The sequence below is a fragment of the Ceratosolen solmsi genome, unplaced genomic scaffold, assembly GCF_000503995.2.
Source record: "Ceratosolen solmsi marchali unplaced genomic scaffold, CerSol_1.0 scaffold15, whole genome shotgun sequence".
Classification (NCBI taxonomy): domain Eukaryota; kingdom Metazoa; phylum Arthropoda; class Insecta; order Hymenoptera; family Agaonidae; genus Ceratosolen; species Ceratosolen solmsi.
This window is the reverse complement of record NW_011948434.1, coordinates 3,229,929-3,250,087: the sequence shown is the minus strand read 5'-3', so window position 1 is coordinate 3,250,087 and position 20,159 is coordinate 3,229,929. Positions and strand designations below refer to the sequence as shown.

The following is a 20,159-nucleotide window of genomic DNA, read 5'->3' as shown; positions in this document are numbered from 1 at the left end:
CATATACCGCTATCCTACAATGTTTTAAATCCATTACAGTAATATCACATTTTTATTATATGCTTACTCTCATTGCGGTAACAGAAATATATTTATACAGTAAAAGCATTTTGTTATTATTCATTTTAAATTAACTTTAGGAGTTTGTAGAAAAAATAAATTAATTATTTAATATATCACAAATATAAAATTTGATTACTATAAAAAATTAGAGATGACTAAATTTTAAATGCCGAATTATACATTATAGTACCTTCTTACTATGTAATTTATATGAAAGAATGTATTGTAACAAGAAATATTGTAATTTTATTCATTTTTTATTATATAATATTGTAGGTAAAAAATTAGGAAATATATAAGTAAGTTATAAAGTATCTTTGTAATTTTACAAATTTTTATTTATGACATTAATTTTAAAATCATTATTGAAAATATTATTATTAAAATATGAAAACTAAATCGAAACGATCAGATATTGATGGAATGATTTATTATTTTATTTTAACAAACTTACTTAGGGAATCCAGTTATAAGTTTATGGAGTTTATTTAACACAGTTCTTTCAAATGCTGTTCATTAGACTTCATTCATTAAAAATTTACCGATGTATTTAACAAATAAGTAATTTAAATTCAAGTCATCCAATAATAATATATATTATTTATTAAATTATAATATAATTATTTCAATTGTTGAATTGTTTCTTATACATTATGTAATGTAATAACCGTTTGTTTGGATACATGGTATGAGTTTAATTAGTAATTAATACAATATCATTAATAATATATTATCACAAATAATAGCTAAACCTAAACTATAATGTAAATGAGTACTTAAATTTATAAAAAATTAAATTTAAATATATATATTTATTATAGATTATATATTAAAATTTGTTGATGATATGGAACATTCATTAGTTTAGTTAAATAACTGCATAGACAATTTTACATAGCTCAGCTAATGTAATATACTGATTTCTTAAAAATTTAATCTGTTGAAATAAAGAAAAAATTAACAATGGATTTAATATAGTTTTTGTTCATTTTAAGACTTATTAATTTATTCTTACATACATATATTTATGTTTATATAATAAAGTACATATGGAAAATATATATATATATATATATATATATATATATATATATATATATATAAATATATATGTATATTTATGTTTTAATTGTATGATGGTCGTATAATGTTAAAATATTAAAGTTTGCTATAAACTTAAAGATTTAATTAACGTAATTTTTAGTGAGAGTGAACGACTCGCAACTGATAATGCTTTCGGAGAAAGCTCACTATGATCATTCGCTAGCTGGTTATTTGCACAAGAGAACTGCTGATTTAACTAAGTGGCAATTGCGATGGTTCGTACTCTATCAGGTATAGATAGTATGAGATATTCTTATTAATATTTTGTCTTATAATTATTCTTATCGAGCAATATATACAATGTGCGAGTTGTAATGACTTTTACTTAACAATTAGTATTAATATATCAATGCATGCATTAATGTCTAAATGTACTACCTTTTTATCGTGAACAATTTATTATACCAAAAACTATTAAGTTTCTTTCATTATTTAAATTGATTACCTTCCATTGTATTTCAAATGCGTACTTAAATATTAATTTTACATTTTTTTAAACGTGTAATTAAATTAAATTAAATTAAAAATATTGTTTATAATAATATCAAATTCGGTAGTTTAAAATTTTTCGTTATTTTACTTGTCAAAATGTAATAATTTTGTTAGATACCAACGAACAAATAAATAAATAGTTTATTAAAATGGCATAATCTGAAAACTTTGACATATTTTAAGAAATTACAATGCTCTCAATAATAAACAAAAACATAGAAATATATATATATATATATATATATATATATATATATATATATATAAAGACACATACATTTATATAAATACATCATTAAAATATTTTAATTAGTCATAAAATATATTATACCCAAGTAAGAATTTCTGAATAATTATTTAATAGTTGAATTACCAAAAATTATCTTTTTTTTTTTTTTAATCAATTCCGTATCTGTGTAAGTCGTTCAAGTTGTTCAGTTATATCTGGCTAAAAAGTTTATTTCAGTATAAAACTTGATAAATAAATAAGCTTTAGTATATTAAACAACGAATTTGTCTTTATAAATATTTTATATCTATCGAAGTTTAATCATTTCTTTACCAACTTTTTACAGAATATACTTTTTTACTATGACAACGATTCATGCTCTCGACCTAGTGGTGTGATTCTACTTGAAGGTTGCTATTGTAATCGCTTAATTACTGTTAAAGGCAGGGATTCTGATAAGCAGGTAAGTTTTACTCGTCTATATGCTGATTAAATGCTTGAATGAATTTGTTCTGTTAATTGATATATTAATTCTAATAAATATTAATAAAGTATATCAGTGAAACTTACTGAATGACATTTGTTATTAATCTAACACACTTATAGGCTGGTTCACAATGGTTACCTTAAAGCAATTAAAGTTAACTAGATACTATTGAAATGAGCATTATGTATTTCTAATCAATATTCGTATATTTTTATTTAATGATAATTTTGTAAAATATCTGATACTATATAGAAAATATATTTTCAATTTTGTTAAATATTTGAAAAATAACTTACTAATATTTATTAAAAATAATAAAATTATATTAAAATTTATCATTTATAATATTACGGATACGGCAAGATTAGAATGGCTAGCATACAGATTTTAGCAAATAAAAACCTACTTTTATTTTACTTATTATTTTTTCTGAAAACAATTAATCATAAAATCATTAGGAAACATTATAATCCAATTTTTTTCCAATTTTAAATTTCTATATATATATATATATATGCTGATCAGTCATATAGGTATTAAATGTAGAACCAATTATCTATTTATATAATCTTTTATACAAATTCTTGACAAAGAAAAATTAGAAATTAATAAGCATAGATTATTGTGCATTTTATTGTAGGTCGATTAAAATACTAATTTAAACATTTTTTTATTAATAAATATTTTTAAATTAAATTGTATTTATTAAAATATTTTATCCTTTTTTGCAATTGTATAAATGTCTAAATTTGAAAAGACATAAAATAATTATTTATACATAACAGTGAAATTTGTAATATTTCTTTTTTAGAAGTTATTTTATAAGTAAATAATTTTTTTATTCTAATTAAAAATGAAATAAAATAAAATCTAAAATTAATTACCAATTAGAAATAATTAAATATAATTAGTAAATAAATTGTCTGTAAATAATAAATTAATTAGTTACAATATTAATAGTGATTTTTCATTTATCTACAAGCCTATCAATATTAATCAATAACTTGTTTTTCATTACCTTACATTATATTAATAATACATTTACTTATTACTCATTTATTTATTGTAGTAGTTGTTATTTCTTATACTTACAGATATACTTCGCTATTTCATATAGGAAAGAAAATCAACGTCAGTATGAATTAAAATCAGCTACGGAAGCAGAATGTAAAATGTGGATCGATGCTATAACAGAAGCAAGGTATAATTATTTTACGTATATCCTATCTTTTTTTCGTCTCTTAGATATTCTCAAAATCGATTTATGCTTTTTAATTTGCACAATATTTTTTTTATAATTATCAGAAGTGTAATTATTTAACAAAAATACAAGCAATAACTATAATTTTTAAACAATTAAAAATATATGGCAATATATTATTCACAAACAGTTTTCAAGTTTTTACAAATACATCTTTATAATTTTTTTATAATAATCATTAGGATAATTAAATTTGTTAAATCTACTAATTGAATTTTACGTAAATTTTTGTAAAATCCAATAGATTTATTAAAAAAATCATAAAAATATTTTAATTATGTTTTATAATATTTTGACATTTTTAATATCTAAGAATTAATATTAAAATATGTATTAAAGATATAGTGATTATTATTTATTACTGCTGTTAATATAAAAAATACAGTGAATTGAAACATAAATTTGAACATTACATAATTAAAAATATATTATTGACTTGGCGGATTATAATTCAATTTGAAATTATCTAGTATGGTACATTAACAATTATTCAATTCTTTCAGTTTTAATAAAATGCTTCTTCAAAAAGAAGAACTTGAGCAAAAGCATTTACATTTGTTAGAAATTGTTCGAAGCGAAAAAATGGCAAAATGGCAATATACACAGCAATGTGACGAATTCACTTCCGAAATTAAGAAACTCCGAGCTGAGGTTGGCATATGATCTTGATTATAAATCGTATGATTAATTTCGTATTATGATTGTTCAATGATAAAACATTAAGTGTGAAATAATATTTCTTATTATTAATAATTATTAATAGGAAATAAGTATTTATATTAGTCTCCTTTGCAATTATTTGCGAGAACTTAAATATATATATTCTCTTACTATCATTGTATCCAATAATTATAACTTTTTTGATAGTTCATAAAATCAACGTAATATAAAAAGTTTAATGTTAATAAAATACCTTTATATAAAAAATTATTTTTCTAATATTTTTATATTTGTATTTTTATATTTATATATTATACTATGTATATAAAATAATTTTGATAAATTCAGTATTCTATTATGTGTATAAAATTGTTTATTAAGGGATAAAAGAATAAATCTTTTTTTTTTTTTAATGATATTTGAGTGCCATTTAGATAATTTTCGCTTATTAATACACATTCTATATCACATTATTTATTATTTTATATAAATTGCATTTGTTCTCTTTCACGGAAAGATATGATAATTATTCATTGTGGTTTGTAACTAATGTATATATATATATATATATATATATATATATATATGATAATTATTAGATCTAGGACTTTTATTTAGAATGACCTCTCAGAATTCTTGTTTAATGGAAAATAAGTATTTAATTAAATGTCACGTCACAAGTGAGTTATGCCTTGGTGGCAAAAGTCTGTTTATTATGGAACTGACTTGATGATATATATATATATATATATATATATATATATTATGTATATATTATATGTATATATACATGTGTGTGTGTGTGTGTGTTTGTTTGTTTGTTTGTTTGTTTGTTTGTTTGTTTGTTTGTTTGTTTGTTTGTTTGTTTGTTTGTTTGTTCGTGTGTGTGTGTGTTTGTTTGTTTGTTTGTTTGTTTGTTTGTGTATGGCTACACATTTTCTGATGGTATAAATAACTTTAATAAATGAAAATATGTATATCGTTCTTTACTGTCGACTAATATATTTCTGGCTTCATACGTGTAATAATTATTAGATTGCAGTGGAATAGAAGTTTACGGTTTAAATAGTTTCGATATGTGAAACAATTATTATTAAATCAACGCATATTGAATCCTGATGTTGTTTTCTTTTCTTATACAACTTTTTCGCATACATAAATGTTTTATAATTAATAAATTTTAAATAAAATAATATTAAATTAAATATCGTAATATAAAAACTAGAAATTCAAATAAAGATTGAAAAAATGATTTGACTGATATATTGTTCATAGGTGTAACTAGAATAGGGGAATATATTATGATGAAAATAATAATAGATGAATGAAAATAAATTCCAGTAAAATGCCTATATAAAGCAACTAAATTTATTTATGTAAGTCCAACCGTTGTATACGATTAATGGATATAATTATTTATATGTTAATGATTTTATACATTACTATTAGATAATATTCTTTATATTTATAATACTAGATAAATTAGAATAGCCACAAGCATTTCATTACCATTAGTTTAAGCGAATTTATTATTACAATGCCATTACCGAGTATATAAAATTTCATAAAATGAGATTAAGTTTCATAAAAAAAAATTATTTCAACAATTTCTAATTTGACGTGTATTTAATTTTATCTGAAATTTTTTTAGTTGTCTGCATTGAAGAAAGAGTTTCAACCTAACTTCATTACGAGTTACGGTGAATCATTTCATGGAAAATTTCAAAGAATTTCTTCTCAATCACTAATTAATGATAGTACTGCAAGTCAATTTTCTCTTTATGGCAATGGGTCTCATGGAACTTCAGGTGTAATCAGTTCACATTCTATCGGACTCGACAGTATTTCCGAAGGTAGTGTGGAAATGCAAAAAATAAAGAAAGTCCAAAGCTTTTTTAGAGGGTGGTTATGCAGACGCCGCTGGAAACAAATTGTCGAACAGTATATTAAAAGTCCACATGCCGAAAGCATGAGAAAAAGAAATAGGTAAAATATTCTGCTCTGATATATTATTTCAGTTTCAGTAAGAGAGCCATAAAATTTATCGTTGCCTGCTTATTATGACTGATTTTTCGTAATTAATACAATTCGTATTAAATTAATAAATATATAAGAGCATATCAAATTTTGCTTTTGTATCAATTTTGCACAGCATTGCTTTTTAATATGTACAACGAATATATATGTAATTGATACTTACGCATATTATTATATATTTGTATTTTTATACGTGCAGGTTATCTTATATAATATTAATCCTGATGACCGTTCTTTTGAACATGTAAATAAAAATTTAAAAGAACATGAAATTATATGTTGATTTATAAACATATTTTCACTGTGTTTGCAAGTATTGAAAAAATTTCTATCAAAATCGAAAAGATTTAGCATATCATTCATATAAATTTTATCTAATTAATGTTAAAAATATTCAAGCTATAGAATAATTACATATAAATTCTTTTATCGTGAAAAAGTAGTAAATGAGTAAAGAACATTTAATTCTCTTTTGACAAAAATCCTATTTGTATCGAAAGATTAAAAAAGCATATTGCATTCTTGTAAAATATAATACCGTGATATTCAGGTAATGTAAATTATCTTATTTCAGTCTTGTGTTTCAAATGGTAGAAGCAGAAGAAGAATATACTGAGCAAATGGAAGTATTAGTAAGCTGCTTTTTAAGGCCTTTTAAAATGGCTGCAAGTTCGAAGAAACCACCCTGTAGTCACGAAGACGTTAATAGTATATTTTTAAATAGCGAAACAGTGTTATTTTTACATCAAATATTTTTGAAAGGCTTAACTTCTCGTATGGAAAATTGGCCTACGTTAGTTTTAGGTAACTATTTTACTTTTTTAATGTTAATATTCGTTTAAATAATTAATTATAATAATACATTATTTATAATATGAATAAACAAAATTTATAATTATAATATTATTTTTGGAATAGAATATTTTTCTCTTAACGTAACTTCAAATTAATACTAGGAATTCATAATTCTTATTGAATCTATGAAGGCTTATTCCAATTGTTTTATTTAATTACAATATGTTAAATAAATTATGTATCAATTACTACATTACAATTGCACTAAACTGTACTTATGATAAGGTTATAGTAATTTAAATTTCTTATTTTATAGGTGATTTGTTTGATATGCTACTTCCAATGTTGTCAATTTATCAAGAATACGTACGAAATCATCATTATAGTCTCCAAGTATTAACCGAATGTAAACAATCTTCTTCGCAATTTTCTGCTTTACTGTCTCGCCTAGAAATTAAAACTGTCTGCGATGGCAGATCACTTGAAATGTTTCTCACTTATCCGATGCATCAAGTAAATAATTAATTTATCTCAGTTAAATACTCGAAACATACATTCTATTTCTTATTAAAAACAGTAGTAATATAGAAATACGTTTAATACGCACAAGTAATTAAAGCTGCAGAAAATAAAAATAAAAATTATCTAATACATATTATGTATTATAATAGAAATAGTTCAAATAATCTTTAACTAATGAAGTCTTTAATAAATTAATTTACGTCATTTATATTTAAAAAATTGTTATGTTTAAGTTGATGTATATAAATGAAGCTTATTTAATTCAATGATTATGATTATACGAAATTTTAGATTAAAAAATATATCAATTATTTATTACAGAGTGATAGATCAATTATTTTGATTATTATTTTGATTACATTTAATTATACACAATGTTCTTTCTACGTAAGTAAAAAACATTTAACGTTGTTCAATAAAATTAATACAAACGATTGAACATATTTTTAAGATTTATTAAATGTTATTATTGTCTTATATATAATTTCTTTCGAAATTAGTTTCTACGTTCGAATATTCTTTAAAAATAGACAAAATTTGCTAAATAGAAATTCAAAATTAACTTTACATACGTTAAGTAAGCGGTATCAATGGAACATTGAAATAACTGTAAGAACAAATTATTTGATGTATTTTATTAAAAAAATATTTGAAAACTTTCGTTAAAATTTCATATTGAAATATGATTTTGTTTATAATTTTTCTAGTTTTATTACTATTTTTTTTTTTTTTTAGAAATTATTCAGTGCCATACAGAACGTAGCTAATAACACATAAAAAATTATTTCAGATCCCTCGATACATTATTACCTTGCATGAACTTTTAGCTCATACTCCACATGATCATGTAGAGCGTAAAAGTTTGCAAAATGCGCGTCAACAGTTAGAAAATTTATCTAGGCAGATGCACGATGAGGTATTTTTATTAGGACTTGCTTTTTAATAAAAATGGCAATAAAATTATTTTTAAACTAGAATAAATTTGTTGATCTGAACAATTATTTGTTTAGGTCAGTGAAACGGAAAATTTACGAAAAAATCTGGCTGTTGAAAGGATGATTGTTGAAGGTTGTGATATTTTACTCGACGTGAATCAAGTTTTTGTTCGTCAAGGTAAAAATAATTATTAGTAATTCATTTATAATTTAATTAATGTATATATGTTGAAGAAAATATAGTTTATATATTATCATTTTTTATACGTATATTAAACATACTTATAATTTTCTAAAAATTTAATTACATAAATCAATTTTTATAACAACAATAAAGCTAAAAATACATAAAAATACATTATTCGATAATAATAACTAAATTTATTAGTACGATTTATTATTTATATAAACTGAATTTTTATTAATAATTTTTTTTTCTTTATAAAAGACACTTCAATACATTTTATAATATAAATATTATTCAACCAAATATAAAAATTTTCTAAACATCATTTGCTATAAAAAAAAAGAAGCTATATTAAAAGTGATTGTGAAAAACTATAAGTAAGCGAATGATGTAATGATCAGTTATGATTTTAAATATTAAATAGTTACATAAAAGTAACAAGACATATTCTTTAATTTACCATAATGCAAATTAGCAAGTAAATTAGTCATCAGATAAAAATTGTAATAATTCCGGTTCCAAATGTTCTGATTTATTGGAATGATTGGAATTCATTTTATCGGCGATGTGGGGAATACTTTTCACTTTTTGGATATCGTAACGGTGCGCAAGCGCGCTGCCTGACCAAATCGATTGTGCGCCACTTAAAACGGGATAGCGGCGCTTCGTGATCATTATGTATGTGTATCTCGGATATCGCGCCGGTTTGCCGAGAGTGCGCACAAATAACCAGAATTCTCAGGCACGGCTCAAAAACGGGCATTTCAATTTTGAAAATATTCATACAGCCATTATTTTGAATTATTATTTTGAAAAACAAGAAATATAATAAATAACAAATTTTTATGATTTATAAAGTTTATATAATATTATTTACAAAAATTAATTCCAATACATTTCTTGTGAGTAAATATATATTTTTACCATAGAAATAAATATAATAATTATAATTTATAAATTATTACGTATATATAACTTTATTTAATTACATAAAATTTGGCATTGATGTTAAATTTATTTCTTTTATTAAGTCTGTTATTTTATTAACATTTAAGTAAAAATTTTTATTTTTAATTTATTTAGCATTAGTATCTTGATTTGTATTATAATTGGGAATTTATTAACTAAATAATTAAGTGATTTATATATCTTTACTTATATCTAAAAGTTAATTAAAATATAATTATTCCTGTTTGCTTCATTAATAAATATTGTTCATATATAATATGAAGTTATTTATTTTTACAATCAAAGTATATTAATATATTTATACTACTTATTTATGTCTTATTATTTTTTTCTTCTTCATTATTTATTGTTATTATGAAAAAAATTTATAAAAATACTTTTATATATTCACCTAATATGTATTTAAAACTACATTGTTGAATAAAACAATATTATTTTTATATTATGATTTGACACAATAGCATAAATAAATAAATTATCATAAAAAATTAATTTCAACTTATATGATTTATTGTAACATGTATGATACATAAATTCATGATTTATAAAACCTTGTGAGCCATTCAAATAGTCGAATATAATGTAAGCTAATGATACACCAGGGCATTGGCGTTACATACATACAGCCCTGAACGAATGTACATTATTTTTCTCTAGAGCATCGTCAGGTTATTACGAATAAGAGAAGAACTTTTACTCGTTTTTTTATTATATTTTCAGTTCTGAATAAATAAATTAATAGTGATAAGTTTCCGTATTTATATATATTTTATGAATAAAGTTATTTAAACTAATGCTACAAAGTATTAAATAGAAAGTGAAGTTTCCATGAATATTTTAGAAATGAACACAATTAAAGTATTTTCATCGGTTGTGCCTTTATATAAAATATTCTTATCTTTTATCATAATATATTTTATACGTAGAAAAATTAGTAAAAGTGCGTTAGAAAATGAATTATTAATTTGTTGAATTATTAAATTGTTCAATTGTGCTAGCGTAAGTAAAAAATGTTAATAAATGAGTGAACAATGACAAATTTTTACTACATCTTAGAAATAAACTATATTTGACATAAATACATAGTGGCGGTATAGAAGATAAAGAAAAATCTATATATTCTGACTCATTTTTTATATAGATATTAAATTTAGATTTAGAGGTATTAAATTTAAATAGAGAAATAATAAAATCCGAATGAAATATAACAGACGTTAAAATCAGAATAAATGAAAATAATGGCAGAGTGAGATGGATTTAAACAAATTTATAGTTGGAAGAAGAATATATAAAATATTTAGATATAGAGAAGGGACCAAAACAAATAATGGAAGGAAGATGAAAATATACTATAAATATTTCAATTATTGTGTATTGTACATATATCTATTGGGGACCATAAATTTTATTTATCAATATAAAGCGTAATTCCATAAAAGGTACGATTTAATTTTATATTAAATTTTTTTTTAATATTTAAAGTTTCCACATTTTAGTATAATAAGTATTAACTTCTTAATAAAATTATTATTATTACATTAGTGAATAAGATAGTATGAAGATTTGTACGTAATTTCAAGTGTTTTGGATATATATATATATATATATATATATTTATATATATATATATATATAAATGAAGTATTTATTTGATAAATGATTGTTCTTAATAGTTTTTACGGTGCCGTATAGTTGATGTTTTACAGAAAGCAATTAAATTTTCTTAGGTATTTATAAACATATTATTAACATAATTAATTCATGTGACATTAATTACATACAAATGTTGTATTCTGTAATATTATATTCCTTCCTTAAAAACACTATATTAAAAAATTATTGTAGAATTATACACTTTAATTAATTATGAATTTAGTTATTACAATATTAAAAATAGGGCAACCCATAATAAAAATACATATAGTTAAAAGATAAATGTTTTTGTTGTAATTATTTTATAAATAATATTCATGGTTATATATAGATTATGTCATTATTCAATAAATTACTATAATAAAGTTATTATAGTTTCGTTATTCCGATTAGTTATAATTAAATATGGAATTATTGATTAATTAAGGCATTAAAATATTTTTAAATACAGAAATTAAATTTATCATAAAAGAGCACAGCTTAAAAATATTTACTTTGCAGGAACATTAATTCAAATTTCAGAGAAACCAAAAAATTCCCGCAAACGATTTAGTGCCACATTTGGAGGAAAAAATTTAGAAAAGGAGACGTTAAGACAGTGCTTTCTTTTTTCTAATCATTTAATATTAACTACACGTCAATCTGATGATGACGGTCGACTAAATCTCGTACCGCAAATTGGAAAAATACCACTTTCCGATGCAGTTTTAGTAGAAGATCCAAGTGAACAAAGTACTGCTGATGATGATGGTGAATTTTTTATTAACATAGAAATTTACATAATTATTTGATAAGTATTTTTATTCCTTCAATATAATTTAGAAAAGTTTGTAATTTAATAATTAAATGAATAAATTTATTAATAAATAAATTAATAAACTAAAGGGAAATAAAAAATTTTATTTTGAATTTGGATCGCGACTAGTTGTTAATTATTTCAGTATATTAACCGTTGATAACTGAATATAAAAATATTTTTTTAATACATTTTCAGAATTATCAGTATGTTCTATGTCTAGTGGGATTAGTGAGAGTAGTGGAAGTGGTAGTACAACAACGACAACATCAACTTCGAATACACTACTCAATCGCGATTTTAAAATAATTTTTGATTTAAAAACTATAGGCGATAACCGACAATACATTATTCATCTCCTAGCACCTACCATGCAGGTATAAAATATTACTAAAAATTTGCAAAGCGTAATATTATATAATAATGACTCTTATATGAAAATTACGATTTCTTTGCTGTGTAATAGAAAAATGCTTATATGGAATAGATATTAATTAAAATTTTTCTTACACAGATTAATTTAGAAAAATTAGTCAGAATTATTGATTTATTTTTTAATGTTCTTAAGCGAACACACTTTTGATTAGTGGTCCTGATATTAATATTTCATAAATTATTGAAAATTACTAATGGAATATGTTTATCTTAGAATATCAATTCGATTTTAATATTAAAAGTTACGTTTAGTCAGTTTAACTATAAAACATTACATAATATACAGTAGATTATAGTAAAAACTAAAGATATTTATTAAATTTTATTGAAATATATCGTATTTCAATGCGAAATAACATTTTCATCAATTTTATATTATTTCAGGAAAAAGCTGCTTGGATCAGTGACCTAAGTCAATGTATGGACAATGTACATTTCAATGGCTTGTTACATGGCTCTTTATCAGATACAAGTTCCATTATAATGCCACAATCCATAAGGAATGATCCCAAACTTTTTAAGGATGATACAGATATACGCTTTAGTCGCACACTCAATTCTTGTAAAGTGCCACAAATTCGTTATGCAACTCCTGATCGTTTATTACAACGACTTACTGACTTGCGATTTCTCAGTATAGACTTTCTCAATACGTTTTTGTTAACCTATCGTGTTTTTACGGATGGAATTACCGTTCTTGAAGCACTGAAAAAAGTTTTCTATGATTCCGAGCCATCAGATGTTCAAATTTCCAGAGGTTCTATAGCGTCAGTCTATATTTTTAATTTTATCAATTAATATCGTGAATTTATTAAATAATTAAATAGTTAAATTTGGTCAATATAATAATATTATTAATTCTATAATTAATACTAAATATATTTAAAATATCTGTATAGATTAATAAGTGTAGATTCATTATATATAAGCATAACAATAAAAACAAAATCATAAAATTTTTGTTTAAATATTAATTTTAACAGAATTTAATGTACAAATTTGTTGTTATTAATTAAAGATTTTACTTTTTAACACTATTCGCATTATTGAATGTTATATAAAAAAATATATTAATCATAATTTATTACATGATTCATCATCTAAAAATAATTGTTTAGATCATTAGATGTTTCGGAAGTAAATGCTGGAGAAATACAACAGTTATTAGATGATCCAGGAAGAAACAGTTCAGCCTTACGAAGAACAAGTGGTGCTAGTTCCGTTTCAGGTAAATATGTATATTAAACAAAATATTAATGCACTAAGTATATTTTCATGAAATCATACTTTAGAAATGTTTAAGAATAATCTTATTACTGATATAATATATTCATTTTTATAATACATTGATTACAATACAGAAGAAATCTAGTTTAATTTTATTTCCATATTTAGGTTATGACTCAGAAGTAAGCGAAAATCGAGAAACGGGTAACTATAGTATAACTGAATCAAGTTCCAGTAATTATACGCCTAATACAAAGTTACATTGTCGGAATAACTACAAAATACGTAAGATATAATGAGTATATTGTTTGTTAAATGTGGTAATTATTTTTCTAATAATATGATAAATACTTAACTGTAAATTTATTATAGAAAATATTAAACTATCTCTATTTTTCTAAGATTTAATATGAACATTTTATATGTAATTAGATTAATAAGTTTTTGTTTTAGTTATAAATTATTTTGCACAGTCTAAATTAAAAAAAACTTTTTTATTGTTATTACCTAAGCCATCAGTATTTTAGACGCATGTAGTGTATCTGTAGACAATATATATATATATATATATATATATATTGGAAAATTATTGTTTAGTATTACGTTTTAATAATACATAATTTATTTCTATGAAAATTATATTAAATCTTAATATGTTTGTATTAATAATTTAGTTGTATTAATTAATATATATAAATTTGTTTCTTAAAGAAGAGCAACAATTGGGACTAATCTCTGAAATAAACCATAGTTCGACTTCTGAGATAAAAAAAATTACTTTAACTGATCAATCTCTACAAAAAGTTAATACTTGTATTAGTGATAATAACAGTGTAAAAAATAATAATTTCCATTTAACCATTCCTCAAGAGATTGCTGTTTCTTCAAGTGCAGAAACTCTTTCAGGTACATTTTTCCTAACAATTCTGTAATTAATAATCATAATATCTACGTAAATTTATCATTAGATCTATATAAAATTTTTATTTATTATTATAGTTAATTTTATTTCTTGAGTTTGATTTCTAATAATTTATTTTTTATTCTTTAATATTCAGATCGCATAATCAGCTTATTACAATATTTTATAAATATTCTTATACATTACTCTTTAAATATTTCATAAATAATACTATAGTTATAATGCAAATATGCAGAAGCCCATATTACTATCTATGCAGATTCCTGCGAAATAATTATATTTAAATGAAATTGTGCAAGAATTAAATTTGCGTAATTTAAATAGTTTAAAAATCATATACATATTATAATAAAAATAAATATAATAATAAATAGTAGTATAAAAATTGATTATTATTTGTTAAATAATTAATTCATATCGGCTAAGTGTTGTAAAGTTTTATATAAATATATTTCAGAACATTAGAGTTTTTCTTTTATGCGCAGATATAACAGTCATTAGTGCACCCACATCACCTAGCAATTTAAGTTCTGTAACTTTAGTGGGCTCTGTCGAATCAGATTCGTGTTCTGGCTCCGATAAAAGTCTTCAAGGGACAGATAATATACATTCTCATTATGATTCTAAAAACATTGGCGATACACCAATTGTGAACGACGGTAATTTGAATTATAATATGTTAAAAATACTTTTAATGTTAATTTTTATTATAATTTTAGGATATCTATATTCACATTGTAATCCTAAAAATACCGATGATACCCCTATTATAAGCGATGGTAATTTAAATGAAATTATAAATACTTTTAACTTTGATACTTGTTATAATTAATTATATGCCAATATATTATTTCTCAGAATTTCAATTCACATATGAAGGATGTTATCCTCCATCATGCGAAACAACTAATGTTAAAAGTTTACTACAGCAATCGTCATCTAATTTATCTAGAAATAAAGATGCAGAATCTAGTAAAAAGGAATGCGACTGGCCAGATGAAATAATAACATGTTCTGAACCTACTCAGTCCTCGCGATTCCGTAATTCACAGAATTATGTTTATACAAATCATCGTGCATCCATAAATTCGGTATCTTCTTCGACTACAAAAAGTGGATCATTAGTAAGACAGCTAGTATTAGATGATTAATATAAGTTAAAAATTTTCTGTTTGATTAGGGCATATATATTCAGAGATATTAATGCATATAAAACATATTTTATAATATAATATGTAATATATGTTTATAATTATTATTTTTACTTTATTTTTGGAAAACTGAATCTGTATTTAATTACTGATGAATATAAATGGTGCATTTCATTAATATTTCAGAATTATTGGATAAATAGACGCTCTACGCAAGATAGTGACCTAAATTTAGGAAAAAAACAAAGTTTTCATCAACATAATATTCCTCAATCATCTAGTAAAGCTGGTGTAGTTATTACCAGCTTTCGTAAGAGTCATCGAAGGTTTGTCATTAATTTAATCACTTAATATATATATTCATTTAAATTTATTAATTTGATTAAAGAAATAATATTATATTTGATTTTCAAAAATTCCTCACTTATTTTTAAGCAATCATCTAATCAGAGTTTCCTACTATTACTTTTACAAATTATATTTATGCGTTTTTCTAACTAAATTGATGTATCTCCATATATCATGTTTTCATTAAAAAAAATTTTAATATATGTTATTCTAATTAGAAATAGAAAATAATATAAATTACATTCATGTATATATATATATATATATATATATATATATATATATTGTAATTTAATGTAAAAATTTTATTTTAAAATATTACGATAAGGAATTAGTATTAATTTTACAAATATCTTCTTAAATATTGTTTAAATTTCATATTTAAAATATACGTAAATATTTTCTCAAAAATTCAGCTTAACAATGTTGAGGTATAATGTATATGTTAAACATAATGTTGATATTATTGTACAGTTTATATTATATGGCTTCACATTAGTATATATTGTTAAATATATTATGTTAAATATATATATTAATATTTATGTAGATTATTATATTATATTATTATATAGTTTATTATTATATTATATTATTATGTACTTTATTATTATATTATATTGGTTTGTTATATTATTAACTTATAAAGGTATATGATTTACTCATTCTATTGATATTTTTACAGTATTGTTTCTAATTAATTATGCGACATAAATAATGCATACAGATACACATACACTCATCAAACCTGACACCTACATATACTAATAGAGGTTCATAGTTAGTACTGTTCAATTTTTAAGGTTATTTAAATTTTTATCGAAATATATATTATAAAATATATTCATCATTAGTGATTTTTTAAAACTTTAAATTTTAGAAATTCCAATCGAATAAATAATTTATAATTTTTATATTCTATATTATTCTACATAATTTAAAGATTCATTCTTTATTATTGATGAAATATTTGATTTTAGAAGTAGTACTTCAACTTCAGCAACAGCATTCGCTATTGCGACATCAGCCTCTAGCAATCCTCCTGATAAAATTATACATCATGACGACAGTAGTAATCGTGTTTCCAACAGTGATAAGAGTCGTAGAAAGGAATCTGTAATGTCAACTGCGGCAACTATGCGTGTCTTAAATGTTTTACGTCATTGGATATCTAAACACTCACAAGATTTTGAACTTGATTTTAAATTAAAAAAATTAACTATTGAATTTCTTGAAGATATTATTTACAGTCCGAATCTGTTACCAGCTGAGCATAAAGCAGCAAGTCAACTTCTACGATTAATTACCAAAGAAGAGACTAACTATAATAAAGTTGATCTGAATAAATTGCTCCAACCACCTTTAGTAAGAATTATAATTATCTATAAACGATAATCTTATTAAATTCTAATCTCTCTTCTCTATATCGGATCTATAACAATAAATTTTCTATAGTTTAAATTGAATGACTTACTATAATTTTTAACTGCAAAATTCGTAATAGATTTTTTTCGTGTTAATTAAATTGATTATAAATGATATGATATTGATTATTAATTTCATGGATCTAAAACTATATATATGCATTTAGAACTAATTTAGATTTACGCTAATATTTACTCTGAAAATCTTCTTTTTAATGTTATTTTATTTTTAGTTACCAAGCATTGAAAACATTGAATCTTTATCTGCACTTGAAATAGCTGAGCAAATGACCTACTTAGATCATCAAATTTTCATTTCGATTGCAAGCGAGTATGTAATTAAATTTATAATTGAATGGAGTTACGAATAATTAATTATTACATATTATATTTCATTGAACACGTAATTTTAATTGGTTAAACTTATTTTATATTCATAGAGAATTTTTGGGGCAAGCTTGGATGAAAACAGATAAAGCAATAAAAGCACCAAATATAAATTTAATGACGAAGAGATTTAATGAAGTATCACAGTTGGTAATTTCTGAAATTGTTCGTAGATCAAATATGCAAGCCCGTGTGGCTGCAATCGAAAAATGGACAGCTGTAGCCGATATAAGTCGAGTACTTCATAATTACAATGGAGTTTTACAAATTTGTGCAGCTTTTACAAGCAGTAGTGTTTTTCGACTAAAAAAGACATGGGAAAAAGTATCGAAACAGGTAACGAATTTTATGATTATATTTTATTATTTAACTTTTTCATTATATATATATATATATATATATATATATATATATTACTATGTATAACTATGTAACAACCACTATTTTCAATCATATTTGGTTCTGACAACAATAACTTTTGAATAACGCAAATATTTTGTCGTATAATTTTAATATTAATAAAATTAATCTGATATTAAAATTATCAATTTATTTCGGGCTTTAATTGAATAAATTTAAGAGTAAAATATAAATTTTTATATAGTTTTATTTATAAGATTCAAAACATAATTTTCTAGCGGAGTATAAATGTCGTTAAAAGATTCTTTCCATACCGATTGAACAACTCATTTATACTTTGATTGTATAATACAATAAATATTTTAATTATGTGAAATAATATTTATTACAAGTTAAGGATAAATATTTTAAGAAACATATTATGATTTTTAATATTTAATAAATAAAAAATTTAATTAATAAATATATATAAATAACTTTTGGCATTTTAGTCAAAACAAACTATTGAAAGATTGCAAATTATAGTCTCATCTGAGCATAGATTTAAAAATTTAAGAGATGCTTTGCATCGATGTGATCCACCTTGCATTCCATATCTTGGTTTATATCTTACGGACTTGTCATTTATCGAGGAAGGCACTCCCAATTTTACTGATGATGGCCTCCTCAACTTTTCTAAGATGAGAATGGTAATATTTAAAACAATATTTTATATTATTATTGTAGATAATAACAGTAAAAACTATATAAGAAAAAGAAGTTTTAAATTTATAGGAGGTGACAATTATATAAAATCAATTTTATGAAAATTATTTGAGTTTTATGAAAATTTGATACATCGTATTAAATAATATTTATCGAAATTTTAAATTAAATTTATAAAAATGTTTTATTCTATCGATATATATATATATATATGTAATTTTCTATAATTTATTTCAGATTGCACATGTAATTCGTGAAATCCGTCACTTTCAGCAAACGCCATACAAAATCGAGTTAATTACAAAAGTAACAAATTATCTTTTGGATCCGACATTATTATTGGAAGAAGAAGATCTCTATAGAATGTCATTGAATATTGAACCTAGAAGTGCAAGATTAAGTAGCTCTACTTTAATCGGTCTTCCTCCTAGCATAAATTTAAAAAAAGATACCTAAAGATACAATTTTATATACTAATATTGGTCTTTTACAATACATGGATTTTAATTTTCAGCTATAGCAGTATTCTTAGAATAGTACTTATATTGTTCAATGGATGGTTTTTGCTCTATATTTCCAATGGTAATAATACAAATTCGATGTTCAATATCACTATTTCTTTATTTTATTAAGAATCAGAGAAGCGCTTATTGAAGGAAAAAAAAAAAAATTCAGAATATTTTAAGAAATTATTATACGAGGACATTAAAAATTATATCACGACTTTCAATCATTATTAACTAAATATTAAATGTGTTTGCAAAAATGAATCTCGATATATAATTCAATTTTTGAATAAATAATATTTTTTGATCTGCAGTAAGAATTTTGAAAATATTTAATAAATGCCTATTCAATTTGTAAATTTAATAATTAATAAATTATTTCCCTAAAGCTAAACTTTGTGAAAAATACGTAATATCTTTTTTAAATGAATTATAAAACAGTTCATCGATAATAACTAAAGAAAATTTTGAAGATTTTTTAATAAAAATGCTCATGATTTTCAA

At 22.4% G+C, this 20,159-nt stretch overlaps 1 protein-coding gene across 1 annotated transcript; it reads left to right on the top strand.

Annotated features, from left to right (window-relative positions):
* The first annotated feature begins 1,293 nt into the window (after window positions 1–1,293).
* Window positions 1,294–19,605, top strand: LOC105364862 (ras-specific guanine nucleotide-releasing factor 2). The gene is made up of 23 exons (XM_011502891.1): window positions 1,294–1,398; window positions 2,235–2,351; window positions 3,470–3,576; window positions 4,140–4,287; window positions 5,948–6,282; window positions 6,908–7,137; window positions 7,445–7,641; window positions 8,441–8,566; window positions 8,661–8,763; window positions 11,896–12,144; window positions 12,389–12,567; window positions 13,010–13,392; window positions 13,744–13,853; window positions 14,021–14,137; window positions 14,564–14,758; window positions 15,260–15,433; window positions 15,633–15,894; window positions 16,093–16,251; window positions 17,254–17,638; window positions 17,931–18,028; window positions 18,138–18,420; window positions 18,936–19,133; window positions 19,387–19,605. The coding sequence occupies exons 1-23, from the start codon at window positions 1,294–1,296 to the stop codon at window positions 19,603–19,605; spliced, it is 4,479 nt and encodes a 1,492-aa protein (XP_011501193.1).
* Window positions 19,606–20,159: the final 554 nt, after the last annotated feature.